Source organism: Bufo bufo, chromosome 7 (genome assembly GCF_905171765.1).
Source record: "Bufo bufo chromosome 7, aBufBuf1.1, whole genome shotgun sequence".
NCBI classification, from domain to species: Eukaryota; Metazoa; Chordata; class Amphibia; order Anura; family Bufonidae; genus Bufo; species Bufo bufo.
The window spans coordinates 200,703,367-200,721,373 of NC_053395.1; the positions used below are offsets into that span (position 1 = coordinate 200,703,367).

The 18,007-nt window shown below is 42.5% G+C and overlaps 1 protein-coding gene across 2 annotated transcripts in view; it reads left to right on the plus strand.

Annotated features, from left to right (window-relative positions):
* Window positions 1–18,007, plus strand: part of ACVR1C (activin A receptor type 1C) — a 96,612-nt gene that overhangs the window by 40,380 nt on the left and 38,225 nt on the right. For both annotated transcript variants that reach the window (XM_040439777.1, XM_040439778.1), the window contains exon 2: window positions 3,574–3,804. In XM_040439777.1, coding sequence (XP_040295711.1) covers window positions 3,574–3,804 — 231 coding nt within the window. The remainder of the gene's footprint in view (window positions 1–3,573; window positions 3,805–18,007) is intronic.

Consider the following 18,007-nt stretch of genomic DNA (forward strand, 5'->3'; position numbering starts at 1 on the left):
ATAGTGGAAATCTTTAGTATAAGGCCTCATGCACACGGCCGTTGTTTTTTGTCCGCATCCGAGCCGCCGTTTTGGCGGCTCAGATGTGGACCCATTCACTTCAATGGGGCCGCAAAAGATGCGGACAGCACTCCGTGTTCTGTCCGCATCCGTTGCTCCGTTCCGTGGCCCCGCTAAAAAAATTCAACATGTCCTATTCTTGTCCGCACTTTGCGGACAAGAATAGGCGTTTATATTAAAGGCTGTCCGTGCCGTTCCGCAAATAGCGGAATGCGCACGGACGCCACGGACCGCAAAACACACCACGGTCGTGTGCATGAGGCCTAAATTGACATGCTGCCATTCCATCAAGTGCAGATAAGAGTTTATAAGATGCTGCTATTTTAATATGATGCAGAATTTCTGTATTTAATTCCACTGCAGGAAATTTCCATTGTACCTCTTCTGTGTGAATGTCCTCTTATAGTGACTATTTTGGCTGTCAAGAAGATTTTGCAGTAAATAGTGGAGGATTTCAAAGGATTTCGATTTCAAAGTAAATAGTGATGATTCTTATTAAATGAAAGCAAGGAGAAAACTTGAAATTCATACAGAAAATATATTGGACATTGACCATTACGGTAGTTTGTCAGTGCGTGTGAAACCCATGTGTCAACCAACAGATTTGGCTTTGGGCTACTCCTAAGAGAGTTATACTGGCAGAAACCGATCTTAACACTTTAACTCTATACAGGGATCTAGACTTTGCAGCACGGACCACAGGTAGACGGGCTGGGAGTGACTCAAGGTTCTGGTTGTCACAGGTATCTGGAGCCATGCCGACTGAAGTGAATCCCGTAACTGCTGGAGAGTGCATGGGGGAGGATCAATAGAGTGAACAAACCATAACGCTGCCACCACCAGCTTGTGTTCTTCCAGCAATGGTTGCAGGATGTTTGTTTTTTGATGTTTCTTGCCTGACACTCCACGTCCATCTGTTTCATGAAGCAGAAAATTGTGACTCATTGGAGAAGGCAACCCTTTGCCTATCAGCGGAGGTCCAATATCGATACTTGAACCGTTTTCTGCCAATGCAACTTTGTTGGCAGTGGTCCAGTGATCTGCTTCGGAGCCCCATACACAGTAGGGTTTGTTGAACTGTTGTATTAGACACACGTCTGGTAGCCTCCCAATTCCTATTGGTGATGAGCTGCTCCACTGTATTGTGTCGGTCCACCCTGGGGCACCTTCATGGCCTGACGTTCACCTCTTACATCAATGGTACGTGGTGCTCCACAGCTGCCATGCCGATTATTCACAATAGTGCATTTGTCCACTCACCATACACTGTCACCACAACGGCACGCAAACAGTTCACAAACTGCGCAGTTTTAGAAATATTGCCACCCTTGGCCCAAAAGGGTGGCTTTTTGCAACTCTGATAAATCGCCCCTTTTACCCATGACAGCAATGAGCGATATGTGTGCAGACAGCCGATCACACAACCACCAGCTCGCGACACATGACTTCCTTCATGACCTACATACCGCCAACATCAAAAGTAGGAAGTGGTCATAATAATGTGACTCGAATGTGTGTATGGAATCACATTGTGTCTGTATTGCTGTGTTGCATTTTTATGGCCACATGTGTGATTGTGTAACATATGTAGGTGCAAATGTCCTTGAGCATCCCTTGAAGAAATCTTGAGTAGACCATTGCACAGGATGAAGATAAGCCATCTAATGTGGAGTTCACCTGATAAATCACCAAGGCTTTTGAAAGCGGTTGTCCAGGATTAGAAAAACATTCCTGAAACTGCCCCAAACTGTCCAAAGATTGTGTTTGGTATTGTAATTCCACACCTAACCTGTGGACAGGTGTGACGCTGTTTCTGGAAGGAAGCAGCTATGTTTTTCTAATCCTGGACAACCCCTTTACCTTTAAGACATGATGTCATTGATGATGTCACTTGCACAGTGAGTTTCTGACCTACAATGTTCAGGGAACAGATGACTTTTTTTTTTAAATCACATAATTACATTTTTTATTCAAAATATATACATTCTTCCTTAATAATGCGATTGACATTGTCTTATGGAGGAAATGATATTAAAATGTGCTTCCTTTGCTTAATAGAGAGTAGATGCCAAATTTAGGCCTCCTGCACACGAACGTGTGCTGCCCGTTGCCGTATTGTGGATCCGCAATACACGGGCACCATTCCGGGGGCATTCCGCATCACGGATGCGGACCTATTCACTTCAATGGGTCCTCAAATCCGGAGATGCGGAATGTTGCGGAACGGAAGCACAGAATGGAAACCTACGGAAGCACTATGGAGTGCTGCCGTGGGTTTTGTCCCGTACTTCCGTTCCCGCAAAAAGATAGAACATGTCCTATCTTTTCGCGGAACGGGCATAAGTAAATGGGTCCACGATCCGCTGCGGCTACCTCATGGTTGGTGTTCGTGCAAATTGCGGGCCGCAGCACGGCCACGGGGCGCACATGTTTGTGTCCAGGAGGCCTTACAGTGAATGTCCATCTTTTTAGACAATGTAATTTTTATGTCCATAATATTCTGCTCTCTCATTAGCTAATATCTCTGTATAGTGTTTGGAGCCCTGTTATCGAGGTAGAACTCCAGGTCTCCTCCATAAGCATAGACTTACTACATAATTTCTAGCTGCATGCAGTCACCCCGAGAGGGCGCGAACGGAAGAGTCTTTTAAGGTTGAGTACAATATATAACACTGTGCCTTCCCCCTATTGTATTTGCAGATTAGAAGTACAGTACCTAAGTGCAGTACTCAGCAGGAAGGGGATTGTTAATGTTGTAAATTATGCTGTAAACACCACAGTAAATTACCAAGGCTTTTAAAGGGGGTGCTCAGGATTAGAAAAACATGTCTGCTTTCTTCCTGAAACTGCCCCTTAGGTGTCCAATGATTGTGTTTGGCATTGAGTGTTCTTTTCTGTCCTATGTTCTTTGTGTAATGTTAAAGGAGTTTTCCCATCTGGAACATTTATGGCATATCTATATCTATAGGTTATGATATAAATTTCAGATATGTGAGGTTTCCACTCCTATCTCCAGAACATGGCCCCAAAGTGAACGGACTTGCGCGGCGTATTCTCCACTCGCTGCTATGGGAATTCCAAGACTAGCCTGGGCTGCTATTTTCAGTAGTCCCATAGCAATGAATGAAGAGCAATCAATGCAAGAGAGCGCATCCCTCCATTCACCACTCTGGAAAGTAGAAAATCAAGCCTAGCTAGCTACTCTAGCTACTTTTGGAAGTCCCACATTAGTAAATGGAAGGAGGCCGCGCACGTGCAGCTTGCTCTTCGTTCACTTTGAGGTCTCGTTATGGAGATCGGAGCAGGTCCCAGAGGTGGGAATTACACATATCCTATAAATACAGTATGTCATAAATGTCCCAAATGGGAATACCCCTTTAATGTTTTCTTTCACTTGGGAAGAATACATATTTATATATATATATATATATTATAAGAATGTCATATAATTTTATTGTAGCTGTAATTGAATCACAAAAATTCCTAACAGAGTATTTTTTCTCCGTTTTTAAGGTCTCCAGTGCGTATGCCTGATGTGTGATAGAAGCAACTACACCTGTCACACAGAAGGAGCCTGCTTGACGTCGGTCATGCTTACACATGGCAAAGAAGAATTCATCAAGTCCTGCATTTCTCTCCTTGAGTTGAAAGCTCAGGTTTACTGTCACAGCTCGAACAACGTCACCAGGACCGAGTGCTGCCTGTCCGATTTCTGTAACAATAAAACACTCCATTTACCTGCTGGTTAGTAAAAATTTCTGTAATTAAATAACAATCGCAGGCTCGCTAATTGTAGAATATAAAAGGTCAACAAATAGTTGTCGTTTCCTCCTTAACTTTTATTTTCTTTTTTAATCCGTCACTGGGAAAATCACTGTTAGGCTCCATTCACACGTCCGTGGTGTGTTGCGGACCCGCAAATTGCAGATCGGCAACACACTCGCCTGGCACACCTATAGAAATGCCAAGCTGCGGACAAGAATAGGACATGTTCTATCTTTTGCGGAGCTGCGGACCCTGTGTGCTGTCCGCATCCATTCCGTCCCCATAGAAAATGAATGGGTCCGCACCCGTTCCGCAAAATTGCGGAACGAATGCGGACCCATTTGCGGACGTGTGATGGGAGCCTAAGGCCTCCTGCACACGACCGTTTTTTTTCCCCGTTTACTGGCCGTTTTTTTCATTCCATATACGGTCAGTATGCGGAACCATTCATTTCAATGGTTCCGCAAAAAAAACGGAATGTACTCCGTATGCATTTTGTTTCCGTATTTCCGTTCCGTTTAAGGATAGAACATGTTCTATTATTGCCCGCAAATCACGTTCCGTGGCTCCATTCAAGTCAATGGGTCCGCAAAAAAACGGAACACATCCGGAAATGCATCCGTATGTCTTCCGTTTCCGTCTTCTATTGAAAATGTTATGCCCAGCCCAATTTTATCTATGTAATTACTGTATACTGTATGTGCCATACGGAAAAACGGAACAGAAACGGAAACACAACGGAAACAAAAAAACGGAACAACGGATCCATGAAAAACGGACTGCAAAACACTGAAAAAGCCATACGGTCGTGTGCAGGAGGACTAAGCCAGGCACAATGCCTTGTAGAGCTAGATCAGCTAAATGTAATGATCTGTTGCTTCATTCTGGAGAAAATGTACTTTTAATTAGAGATGAGCGAACTTGTCGAGATTAGTTTTGGGTCCCGTTAAAAAATTTGGTTCTGACCCGAATCGATTCAGGCCAAACCAAAGTTGCTCCAATTGCTCTGAAATTTGGTATGTAACCGCTCTAGCCTACTAGGACTCATCATTTTTAGGAAAACTTGTCATCTCTTTTCCGCGAGCTCTGGAATGCAATGACAGCAATAGTAAATGACATATATAGATATGGGTGAACCCACGTTTGACGGTGTTAACATACAGCGTGTTTAAAAAGACACCACGCTGGCAAATGTCTCCAAAGCTTTCAAAAATTGTCGCTTATCGGAGGCAGATGATATTTAAACACACACGAGTGGCAAGATGGGGCACCGGCAGCAAGGAGAGCTCTATTGATCGCATTCAGCCTGCCTGGACTGTGAGAAAATGTCTGTATTATTACAGTAATCAAGTACATATGCCGCCTCATGAAATTTACCCCCCCCCCTAAAAATTTTTTAAAATTTTGACCATGTTGACCACCCCCCAAAAAATATCAACCGTGTTAACCCTCCCCGCAAAACAATTTTTTTTAATTTCAACCGTGTGGAAAGTGAGTACATGGAAGCTGAGCCTCAGGCGTTAGTGCCATGTTGCAGGCCCCAGCTTTGCCTGGACTGTGAGAAAATGTTGGTATTGAGTCAGTAATCACATACATTTATGCTGCGCCTTAAAAAAATTTAACCACCTCCCACCTCCAAAATGTATTTATTTATTTTTTGATCTGTAAGCAATGACATACAGAATTTAAAAATTTCAACCATGTGGAAACTGAATACACGTAAGGCTACTTTCACACCTGCGTTAGGTGCGGATCCGTCTGGTATCTGCACAGACAGATCCACACCTATAATGCAAACGATTGTATCCGTTCAGAACGGATCCGTCTGCATTACCATTTTTTTTTGTTCATGATAATGCAAACGGATCCGTTTTGACTTACACTGAAAGTCAATGGGAGGCGGATCCGTTTTCAATTGCACCATATTGTGTCAGTGAAAACGGATCCGTCCCCATTGAGTTACATTGTAAGTCAGGACGGATCCGTTTGGCTCTGCATCGTCAGGCGGACATAAAAACACTGCAAGCAGCGTTTTGGTGTCCGCCTCCAGAGCGGAATGGAGACCAAACGCAGCCAAACTGATGCATTCTGAACAGATCCTTATCCATTCAGAATGCATTGGGGCTAAACTGATCCGTTGTGGGCCGCTTGTGAGATCCCTGAAACGGATATCACAGGTGGACCCAGAAACGCCAGTGTGAAAGTAGCCTAAACTGACGATTGAGAGGCATTAGTAGCATGATGCAGGCCGCAGCAGCAGCCGTACAGAACGTGATAACAGGCAGACAGACAGCAACAGTGGCAAGATGGGGCACCGCCAGCAAGGCAACGTTGGCGAAGTCTACACATGGGAATCAATCGGAGGAGTGTGAAAATCCTCCTGAATCCAGGATTGGTTCATTTTGACAAAAGTGATGTTTTGGACACTGGTGGAGGACAACTTGGTCTGTTTGGGTATCAACACGTCCCCCTACGGTGCTGCAAACCCTCTCCTAGGTGACACTGAAGACTGGGCAAAAAAGAAGATAGAGAGAGAGCTTTGCCTGTTCGGGCCACTGTTCCAGTCTGCCTGCCCAGAAATCCATGGGGTCAGGGAACTTGGTATGCACAGAGACTGGCCATAGTTTAGGTAGGCCTAAACCTGGGCGTTGAGGCGGGAGCTGTCACCTTGATGACTGCCCTTAGCTGGGTGTGCCACATTGAACAACTGCTCCATCATGTTGAGGAGACTGAGATGGCTGCTGCTACTGCTATTCATGGTGGTGGTGGGGGGGGTAACTCTGTGGGGGACGGAGGGGGGCCTTCCTTTCAGACACGCTGGTGGCAGGTGTCTGCTCAATGTAAGCTGTGGCAAGCTGCGTACAAAGTGTTTTCTGGTAGTAATGTAATTTGTCCTCCCTTTCTGCCAGAGGAAAACATTCCCCCATTTTGCCTTGGTAGTGAGGATCTAAAAGGATCATCAGACTGCGAGTAATCATCAGACTGCTTGATGTCAACAATACGCCTGTCGCTGCATAAGCAAGCAAGTCTAAAGGTCGCCATTCTGGCCAGCATGAACGATGACCCAGTTCTTTCCAATTCCTCCCTGCATTGAGACCGTTGGGTGTCATGGCCGGTATCACTGTCATCATCATCATCCTCTTGATCCTCCACCTCCGACTCCTTTTCCAGTGGCAGCTCCTTATCCTCATCCTCATCTTCCTTATCTACCTCCTCCATGGCATAGTAACATAGTAACATAGTTTATAAGGCCGAAAAAAGACATCTCTCCATCCAGTTCGGCCTGTTATCCTGCAAGTTGATCCAGAGGAAGGCAAAAAAAAACCTGTGAGGTAGAAGCCAATTTTCCCCACTTAAGGGAGAAAAAATTCCTTCCTTCCCGACTCCAATCAGGCAATCAGAATACCTCCCTGGATCAAAGACCCCTCTCTAGAAGCTATAGCCTATAATATTATTACACTCCAGAAATACATCCAGGCCCCTCTTGAATTCCTTTATTGTACTCAACATCACCACCTCCTCAGGCAGAGAGTTCCATAGTCTCACTGCTCTTACCGTAAAGAATCCTCTTCTATGTTTGTGTACAAACCTTCTTTCCTCCAGACGCAGAGGATGTCCCCTCGTCACAATCACAGTCCTGGGGATAAATAGATGATGGGAGAGATCTCTGTACTGACCCCTGATATATTTATACATAGTAATTAGATCTCCCCTCAGTCGTCTTTTTTCTAAAGTGAATAACCCTAATTTTGATAATCTTACAGGGTACTGTAGTTGCCCCATTCCAGTTATTAGTTTAGTTGCCCTACTCTGGACCCTCTCCAGCTCTGCTATGTCTGCCTTGTTCACAGGAGCCCGGAACTGTACACAGTACTCTATGTGTGGTCTGACTAGTGATTTGTAAAGTGGTAGGACTATGTTCTCATCACGGGCATCTATGCCCCTTTTGATGCAACCCATTATCTTATTGGCCTTGGCAGCAGCTGCCTAACACTGTTTTTTACTGCTTAGTTTGCTGTTTATTAAAATTCCTAGGTCCTTTTTCATGTCAGTGTTACCCAGTGTTTTACCATTTAGTATGTACAGATGATTTGTATTATCCCTTCCTTTGTGCATAACCTTACATTTGTCAGTGTTAAACCTCATCTACCACTTCTCTGCCCAAGCCTCTAATCTATCCAGATCCATCTGTAGCTGTATATTGTCCTCTTCAGTGTTAATTACTTTACACAGTTTAGTGTCATCTGCAAAAAAAAAATATTTTACTGTGCAAGCCTTCTACAAGATCATTAATAAATATATTGAAGAGAATAGGGCCCAATACTGACCGATGAGGTACTCCGCTAGTGACAGTGACCCAATCTGAGTTTGTACCAATAATAACCACCCTCTGTTTTCTATCATTGAGCCAGTTACTTATCCACATACAGACGTTTTCTCCCAGTCCGAGCATTCTCATTTTATATACTAAACTTTTATGTGGTACAGTGTCAAATGCTTTGGAGAAGTCCAGATATACGACATCCATTGATTTGCCGCTGTCAAGTCTAGAACTTACCTCCTCATAGAAACTGATTAAATTAGTTTGACATGACCGATCTCTCATGAAGCCATGCTGATATAATGTTATTTGCTTGTTTTCATTGAGATCCTCCAAGATAGCATCTCTTAGAAAACCTTCAAACAGTTTACCCACAACATATGTTAAACTTACCGGCCTATAGTTCCAAGGGTCTGTTTTTGCACCCTTTTTGAATATTGGCACCACATTTGCTATGCGCCAATCCTGTGGAACACTCCCTGTCAGTATAGAGTCTGTAAATATCAGAAATAAGGGTTTGGCTATGACATTACTTAATTCTCTTAGGATATGGGGGTGTATGCCATCTGGCCCTGGCGATTTGTCTATTTTAATCTTTTCAAGACGCCGCTGTACTTCTTCCTGGGTCAGACAGGGCACTTTTAATGGGGAACTTACTTTTACATTCTGCATTTCATTTGACAGTTTATTTTCCTCAGTGAATGCAATGAAGAAAAAAATATTTTATAGCTTTGCTTTCTCCTTGTCGCTCTCTGCAACTCCCCCCTCATTGCTCTGTAGAGGGCCGACACCTTCAGATTTAAACTTTTTATCATTTATATAATTGAAGAACATTTTAGGGTTAGTTTTGCTCTCTTTGGCAATTAATCTCTTGGTCTCTAGTTTGGCGGCTTTTATTTGTTTTTTATATATAAAAATTTTTTCCTTATAGTTTTTCAGTGCTTCCGCGCTATCCCCCTGTTTTAGTGATTTAAATGCTTTCTGTTTGTCATTTATTGCTTTCTTTACAGTTCTATTTATCCACATTGGTTTCTTCTTGTTCCTTAACCTTTTATTCCCATAAGGTATGTACCTCTCACAATTAGATTTTAGGATGCTTTTAAAAATATCCCATGGCGGTATTTTTATTTTTGAGGACTTTGTCCCAGTTAGTTAGGCTATGGTCTCTCTTAGTTGGCTAAATTTAGCTTTTTTGAAGTTTGGTATTTTTGTTCCTTTCTGTAGAAACGCTTGTTTGAAGGATAATTGGAAGGTTATTACTTTATGGTCACTATTTCCCAGGTGTCCCCCAACCTGCACATCTGTTGTTCTGTCAGGTCTATTGGTTAATACTAAGTCCAGTATGGCCATTCCTCTAGTCGGGTCCTGAATCAGTTGGGAAAGGTAATTGTCTTTGGTTATTGCCAAAAACCTGTTTCCTTTATGAGATGTACAGCTTTAAGTTTCCCAGTCTATATCTGGGTAGTTGAAGACCCCCATAATAACCACCTCATTATGATTTGCCGCCTTGTCCATTTTGTTTATTAGTCGATTTTCTGTGGACTCTGGTATATTAGGTGGTTTATAATAAACTCCTATTAGTAATTTATTATTTTTGCCTCCATATATTTCTACCCACAGTGACTCCACATATTCATGTCCTTCACTTATATCTTCTCGAACTGTGGGCTTTAGACAGGACTTTACATAAAGGCATACCCCTCCCCCTCTCCGGTTTTGGCGATCCTTTCTAAACAAACTGTAACCTTGTACATTAACTGCCCAGTCATAGCTATCATCCAGCCATGTCTCAGTTATTCCCACTATGTCATAGTCCTCCTCACACATCACTAATTCCAGTTCACCAGTTTTATTAGTCAGGCTTCTGCCATTAGTATACATACAATTAAGAGGTTTATGTATATTGTTTACTCTACACCTTCCCTTCTGAACTGTTCTAGTCCCTCCTTCCATTCCTCCCCCAGTCCCGATACCTCGCCCCCAGTCTCTATCTGCATTATCTTCCCATCCTATAACGTAATTACCCTCCCCCCCAGTCCCTAGTTTAAACACTCCTCTAACCTTCTAGCCATCTTCTCCCCCAAGACAGCTGCCTCTTCCCCATTGAGGTGCAGCCCGTCCCTACAATAGAGCCTGTAGCTGACAGAGAAGTCGGCCCAGTTCTCCAGGAACCCAAACCCCTCCTTCCTACACCAGTCCCTTTGTGTGTCCCCATCAGCTATAGGGCGGACAGCAAGATGTGTTAGCTCCTCTTCTTCCGCCGTGGTCCCCTGCTGCATGAGCGCCAGCATCTGTTCTAAGATAAATATGTGAGTAATGACGTTCATGCCACAGTTGTCCCTGCTGACAAACTTTGTGGCCTCTTTGTAGAGCTTCAGCACCTGACAGGCGTCTAGGATGAGTTGCTTCTGCCTGACCTCGAAGCAACACATGCTTCCTGCTGCTAAATCCCTGGTGCATGGCAAAATCGTCCACGACTTTCCGCTGCTCTACAGGCGCTCAAGCATGTGCAACGTCGAATTCCAGCGAGTTGTCACGTCGCGTATTAAGAGGTGTAGAGGCAGGCCATTCTGTTGCTGCAGGTCCAGGAGAGCATTCCACCCCATGTAATAGTGGCTGAAGTGCTTGGACAGTCTACTGGACTTTGCCAGCACCTTGCACAAGCCAGTGTACTTATTTAGAAATCGCTGCACCACTAGGTTAATGACGTGCACCATGCAGGGAGCATGTGTTATTTTGCCTAGGTTCAGGACGGCCAGGATGTTGCTGCCATTGTTGCTGACCATTGTGCCCAGCTGGAGTCGACAGGGTGATAGCCAGTGGGAGGCTTGCTGCCTGATGTACTTAAGCAACTGTTCGCCGGTGTGGCTACTCTCTCCCAGGCCGATCAGCTCCAACGTGGTGTGCCAATGCTTTGTAAATTTGAGATTCTTGGCAAATACATTTTGTACAAAATTATGTGTGGCATACGGGCCCAAATAATTTTGTACAAAATGTATTTGCCAAGAATCTTAAATTTACAAAATAAGCGTAGCATTAGCACCAGAATATTTTATATTACTATGGCATTATTGTACTTTATTTGGTTTGCAGAGTACTTTTTTTCTTTGTGTTTCTAGCCATGGCAGCGTGTACTTGCGCATTGGGATGTGCTGACTAACCCCCTTTTTCTATTATGTAAGCCTCACAAAGTGACTTCAGACCTGAACTGGTCCTTAAAAAGTGGGTTTTGGAAATTTTCTGAAAAATTTCAATATTTGCTTCTAAGCCTTCTAACGTCATAAAAAAAGAAAATGTCATTTATAAAATGATCCAAACATGAAGTAGACATATGGGAAATGTAAAGTAATAACTATTTTAGGAGGTAGCACTATCTGTTTTAAAAGCAGAGAAATTGAAATTTTTAAAATTGCGATTTTTTCCCCCCCAAATTATGGGTAAATTTGGATTTTTTTTTATAAATAAAAATGAGATATTTTGACTCAAATTTACCACTGTCATGAAGTACAATATGTGATGAGAAAACAATCTCAGAATGGCCTGGATAAGTAAAAGCGCTTTAAAGTTATCACCACATAAAGTGACACATGTCAGATTAGCAAAAAATAGCCTGGTCCTTAAGGTGAAAAATAGCAGGGTCCTTAAGGGGTTAAAAGCTTAGAAAAGTTTGTAAAACTGTTGGTAAATTAGCATGCGCTCCAATTTTTGTAGCAAAATGTGCCAAAATCTGCCCCATTATCTATGTGTTGCCTGCTGTTTCCATATACAGATCATCATAACAGTGATCTAATGGTAACAGTCCACTAGACCATACAGTGAAGACGCAGATCGCATCTTCCCTAGCAACAGCCCAAATGCAGAAGTATCGGCTTTTGCATTTGCGAACACAGGCGGGATCAGGGTGATGAGTGGTGATGAGTATTTAGCTTTTAATTTTTTTTCATTTTAAATTTTTTTATTTCATGTGCCTACTTTGGGGGACATGTGGGGTGGGGTGGGGACACACAGGAAGACATATTAAGAGACTTCGAGTACATCGGGCGGAAATTACTATATTGGGGCTTCTGTATGGGGGCAAATTACTATGTGGGGGGAAATTATTATGGAAGGATTACTATGTGGGGGCTGTGTGTGGCCAAAGTATTATGGGAGGGACTACTATGTGGGGGCAAATTTCTATGTGGGGCAGTGTGGGGAAAATTACTATATGGGGCAGTGAGGGGGTAAATTACTATATGGGGCAGTGTGGGGGCAAATTACTATGTGAGGGCAGTGTGGTGGAAACTACTGTGTGGGGGAAACTGCAGTGTGGGGTAAATTACAGTGTGGGGGAAATTACTGTGTGGGGGCAGTGTGGGGGAAATTACTGTGTGGGGGAAATTACTATATGGGGCAGTGTGGGGGAAATTACTATGTGGGGGAAATTACTGTGTGGGGGCATTGTTTGGGAAATTACTGTGTGGGGGCATTGTGGGGGAAATTACTGTGTCGGGGCAGTGTGGGGGAAATTACTGTGTGGGGGAAACTACTATATGGGGACGTTGCTATTGCTATAGGGGCAATTCTATTATTTCTGGGGACACTATACAGGGATTATTACCTGGAGCACAATATAGGATGTTATTATTACTGGGGGCACTCTAGGGGACATTATAGCTTCTGTGGACACTATAGGGACATTTGGGGTAATTTATCAAACTGGTGTAAACTGATGACCTCCCATAGCAGCCAATCAGGTTCCACCATTAATTTTTGACAGCTGTTTTGGAAATCCAGTTCTACTTTAGACCAGATTGATAAATGACCCCAATTATGTCTATTAGGGTCACTATTTTTTCAGCAGTATAGTACCTAGGACATTGGGGGGCACAACAGGCACAGTATTGGGAGTGGCAGCAGGATGACACTGTGGGGACACCAGGATGGGGAGGTTGATGCAAAAATTGAGAAATATAACTTGTCTATATTACAAACGCTGTAGAGACGAGATGCGGCTGAAAGAATTTGCCATGGCGGTCTGGGTCAAATGGAGGAGAAGAGGAAAGAGTTCTACATGACAGGAGATGTCACTAGATGTAAGATTTATGTAGTGCTGTATTCTCCTCCATGTCTTTTTTTATTATAATGATATGTATTTTAAATTTGGCGACCAAATTTTTCAGTTTAGGACCCAATTTGGGGTATTTTTTTTAGTCTGAAGATGTCTAGGAAGAGACTGTGGCGCTCACGAAGCACCGCAGCCTCTTCATACAAAAAAAAAAAACCTAAACTAAAATGGAGGGGGGGGGGGGGGGGCGCTCAAGTTGGGTAGACAGCCCTGAGCCTATCATGCACTTAATCTGCCCCTGTGAGTGGGACCAGATGAACCAAATCTATCAAGCAACAGTGATATATTTGACGACTCTTCAGCCTACTGAGGATTCAATGTTTTTATTCAAGCCAATATCAAATATTCTGCTGCAATATTTTGGCTCTATACAAATCAGACCACACATGGAATATACAATTTTGAGCACCTGTGTATAAGGACAAAGAATCGGTTACAGAGGTGGCTGACCAAGGGAATGAATGGATTACAGTGCCAGAACAGGCTATTTTTTTTTATTTAGTACAGTCTTTGGGTTCAGTCTTGTGATAAAACTGTTATAGTCTGTTACTTGATGGTTTGTGTTACACTTGTATTCCTTTCTTGCTTTCTAGTTTTAAGGGTTAAAAGGGGTTCTCATTTTGGACAATCCGCTCTTGATACAAGGGTTGGTTTACAGTAAGCAGACAAGTGTTCCCCTGCTGTGACCTCAGCAATCAGCTGTGGGGAAACCTGCCAGTAAGAGCTCAATTCCCCTGCAGTGCCCCCATAGGGAAAATGAAGCACTGCACAGTGACCCATCAAATCAATAAGCTGTGCAATGTAGGACAGGACGGGTCCTCCGGAGAGAGCGAAAACTACCACTCTCTACTCTGACCAACTGATAGGGGACTCTCTTCTATTAACTCACAATTCCCTAGTGGGGTATATGAAAGTGGGTTTTCTAAACTAGACAATTGGGCAGCATGGTGGCTCAGTGGTTAGTACTGGTGCCTAGCAGTGCTGGGGTCCTAGGTTTGAATCTCACCAAGGTCAACATCTGCATAGAGTTTGTATGTTCTCCTTGTGTTTGTGTGGGCTTCCTCCAGGTTATCCGGTTTCCTCCCACACTCCAAAGACATACTGATAGGGACCTTAGATTGTGAGCCCCATTGGGGACAGCTTGATGCTAATTTCTGTAAGGCGCTGCAGAATATGTCAGCGCTATATACAGCCAGGTCCATAAATATTTGGACATCAACACAATTCCAACATTTTCGGCTCTATACACCACCACAATGGATTTGAAATGAAACAAACAAGATGTGCTTTAACTGCAGGCTGTCAGCTTTAATTTGAGGGTATTTATATCCAAATCAGGTGAACGGAGTAGGAATTACAACAGTTTGCATATGTGCTTCCCACTTGTTAAGGAACCAAAAGTAATGGGACAGAATAATAATCATAAATCAAACTTTCACTTTTTAATACTTGGTTGCAAATCCTTTGCAGTCAATTACAGCCTGAAGTCTGGAACGCATAGACATCACCAGACGCTGGGTTTCATCCCTGGTGATGCTCTGCCAGGGCTCTACTGCAACTGTCTTCAGTTCCTGCTTGTTCTTGGGGCATTTTCCCTTCAGTTTTGTCTTCAGCAAGTGAAATGCATGCTCAATCGGATTCAGGTCAGGCGATTGACTTGGCCATTGCATAACATTCCACTTCTTTCCCTTAAAAAACTCTTTGGTTGCTTTTGCAGTATGCTTTGGGTCATTGTCCATCTGCACTGTGAAGCGCCGTCCAATAAATTCTGAAGCATTTGGCTGAATATGAGCAGATAATATTGCCCAAAACACTTCAGAATTCATCCTGTTGCTTTTGTCAGCAGTCACATCATCAATAAATACAAGAGAACCTGTTCCATTGGCAGCCATACATGCCCACGCCATGACATTACCACCACCATGCTACACTGATGAGGTGGTATGCTTAGGATCATGAGCAGTTCCTTTCCTTCTCCATACTCTTTTCTTCCCATCCCTCTGGTACAAGTTGATCTTGGTCTCATCTATCCATAGGATGTTGTTCCAGAACTGTAAAGGCTTTTTTTAGATGTCGTTTGGCAAACTCTAATCTGGCCTTCCTGGTTTTGAGGCTCACCAATGGTTTACATCTTGTGGTGAACCCTCTGTATTTACTCTGGTGAAGTCTTCTCTTGATTGTTGACTTTGACACACATACACCTACCTCCTGGAGAGTATTCTTGATCTGGACAACTGTTGTAAAGGGTGTTTTCTTCACCAGAGAAAGAATTCTTCGGTCATCCACCACTGTTGTTTTTCGTGGTCTTCCGGGTCTTTTGGTGTTGCTGAGCTCACCGGTGCGTTCCTTCTTTTTAAAAATGTTCCAAACAGCTGTTTTGGCCTCACCTAATGTTTTTGCTATCTCTCTGATGGGTTTGTTTTGTTTTTCAGCCTAATGATGGCTTGCTTCACTGATAGTGATAGCTCTTTGGATCTCATCTTAAACGTTGACAGCAACAGATTCCAAATGCAAATAGCACACTTGAAATGAACTCTGGACCTTTTATCTGCTCATTGTAATTGGGATAATGAGGGAATAACACACACCTGGCCATGGAACAGCTGAGAAGCCAATTGTCCCATTACTTTTGGTCCCTTAACAAGTGGGAGGCACATATGCAAACTGTTGTAATTCCTACACCGTTCACCTGATTTGGATGTAAATACCCTCAAATTAAAGCTGACAGTCTGCAGTTAAAGCACATCTTGTTTGTTTCATTTCAAATCCATTGTGGTGGTGTATAGAGCCAAAATTTTTAGAATTGTGTCGATGTCCCAATATTTATGGACCTGACTGTAAGTGAGTATAATAATAATAATCATTGACCCCATGTAGTGGTTGGACATAACTGTATTCATTGCAAAGAACAGCAGATTTGTAGATAATATTTTTTACATAATATGGAAATTAAAATGAAATCCATGGCAGATATAAAAGTATAAGAGGAAAAGCACAAAACTTAGACATAGAAAAGCAATCTTCCACCTTCTTTATAATCCTTTCTACTGTCCTGGGTGGGATTGCACAAAGGCCTTTTGCCCCAGTCATTTGATGAAATGCTCGCTAATTCCCATGGCGATCACACAGACGACTTGTTGTTTTGTTTTTTTTTGGTTGCACAAGGAGCAATATTTGGGTAAAAGTGAAAAAGGATACAGTTACCAGAAGTCCTGAAAAGTCATCTGTCCTCAGGCCTCATGGACGGAAAGTCCTCCAGATGTGACAAGAGTTAATTGTTTAGTGGTGAAACAATAATATGGAGAAGAGCCAAACCAAAGTTATCACATGAACTTAGCTCCGTGTGCAGGATTTTATCCAGAGGGCTGAGGGGGGTTATTATAGATGTACACACATAGTACATGTACACCTACATACCTAAACACATATAATACTAGTACACATCTACACATATAACACACATATAGTACTATTACATACACATACTGTACATATATGTAAATACACATGCATTCATACTTATAACACACATATAATACTAGTACACATAAATAGCAATAACACACATATAGTACATGTACACATATAACACCCATATAGTACATGTACACATATAACACCCATATAGTACATGTACACATATAACACACATATAGTACTAGTACACATATAACACACATATAGTACTAGTGCACATATAACACACATATAGTACATGTACACATATAACACACATATAGTACATGTACACATATAACACACATATAGTACTAGCACACATATAACACACATATAGTACATGTACACATATAACACACATATAGTACTAGTACAGACACATACTGTACATATATGTAAATACACAAGGTGCATGTAACCTTTCATACCTCATATAGTACATGTATATATGCATATAACACACATACACTACAAATATACATACGTACATATAATCACACATACTGTATAGTACAGGGATGTATATATTCACAAACAGTACATGTATACATGTATGGATATAACATATAGTACATATATACTGCATACATACATATAACACATATAATATAGGTGCATTTACATATAAACACATGTATAGTACAGATATACATAAACACACGCATAGTACATGTAAATACATATATGTAGATAGTACATGTACACATACATACATATAACACACATATAGTAAAGATATACACTCACCTAAAGAATTATTAGGAACACCTGTTCTATTTCTCATTAATGCAATTATCTAGTCAACCAATCACATGGCAGTTGCTTCAATGCATTTAGGGGGGTGCTCCTGGTCAAGACAATCTCCTGAACTCCAAACTGAATGTCAGAATGGGAAAGAAGGGTGATTTAAGCAATTTTGAGCGTGGCATGGTTGTTGGTGCCAGACGGGCCGGTCTGAGTATTTCACAATCTGCTCAGTTACTGGGATTTTCACGCACAACCATTTCTAGGGTTTACAAAGAATGGTGTGAAAAGGGAAAAACATCCAGTATGCGGCAGTCCTGTGGGCAAAAATGCCTTGTGGATGCTAGAGGTCAGAGGAGAATGGGCCGACTGATTCAAGCTGATAGAAGAGCAACGTTGACTGAAATACCCACTCGTTACAACCGAGGTATGCAGCAAAGCATTTGTGAAGCCACAACACGCACAACCTTGAGGCGGATGGGCTACAACAGCAGAAGACCCCACCGGGTACCACTCATCTCCACTACAAATAAGAAAAAGAGGCTACAATT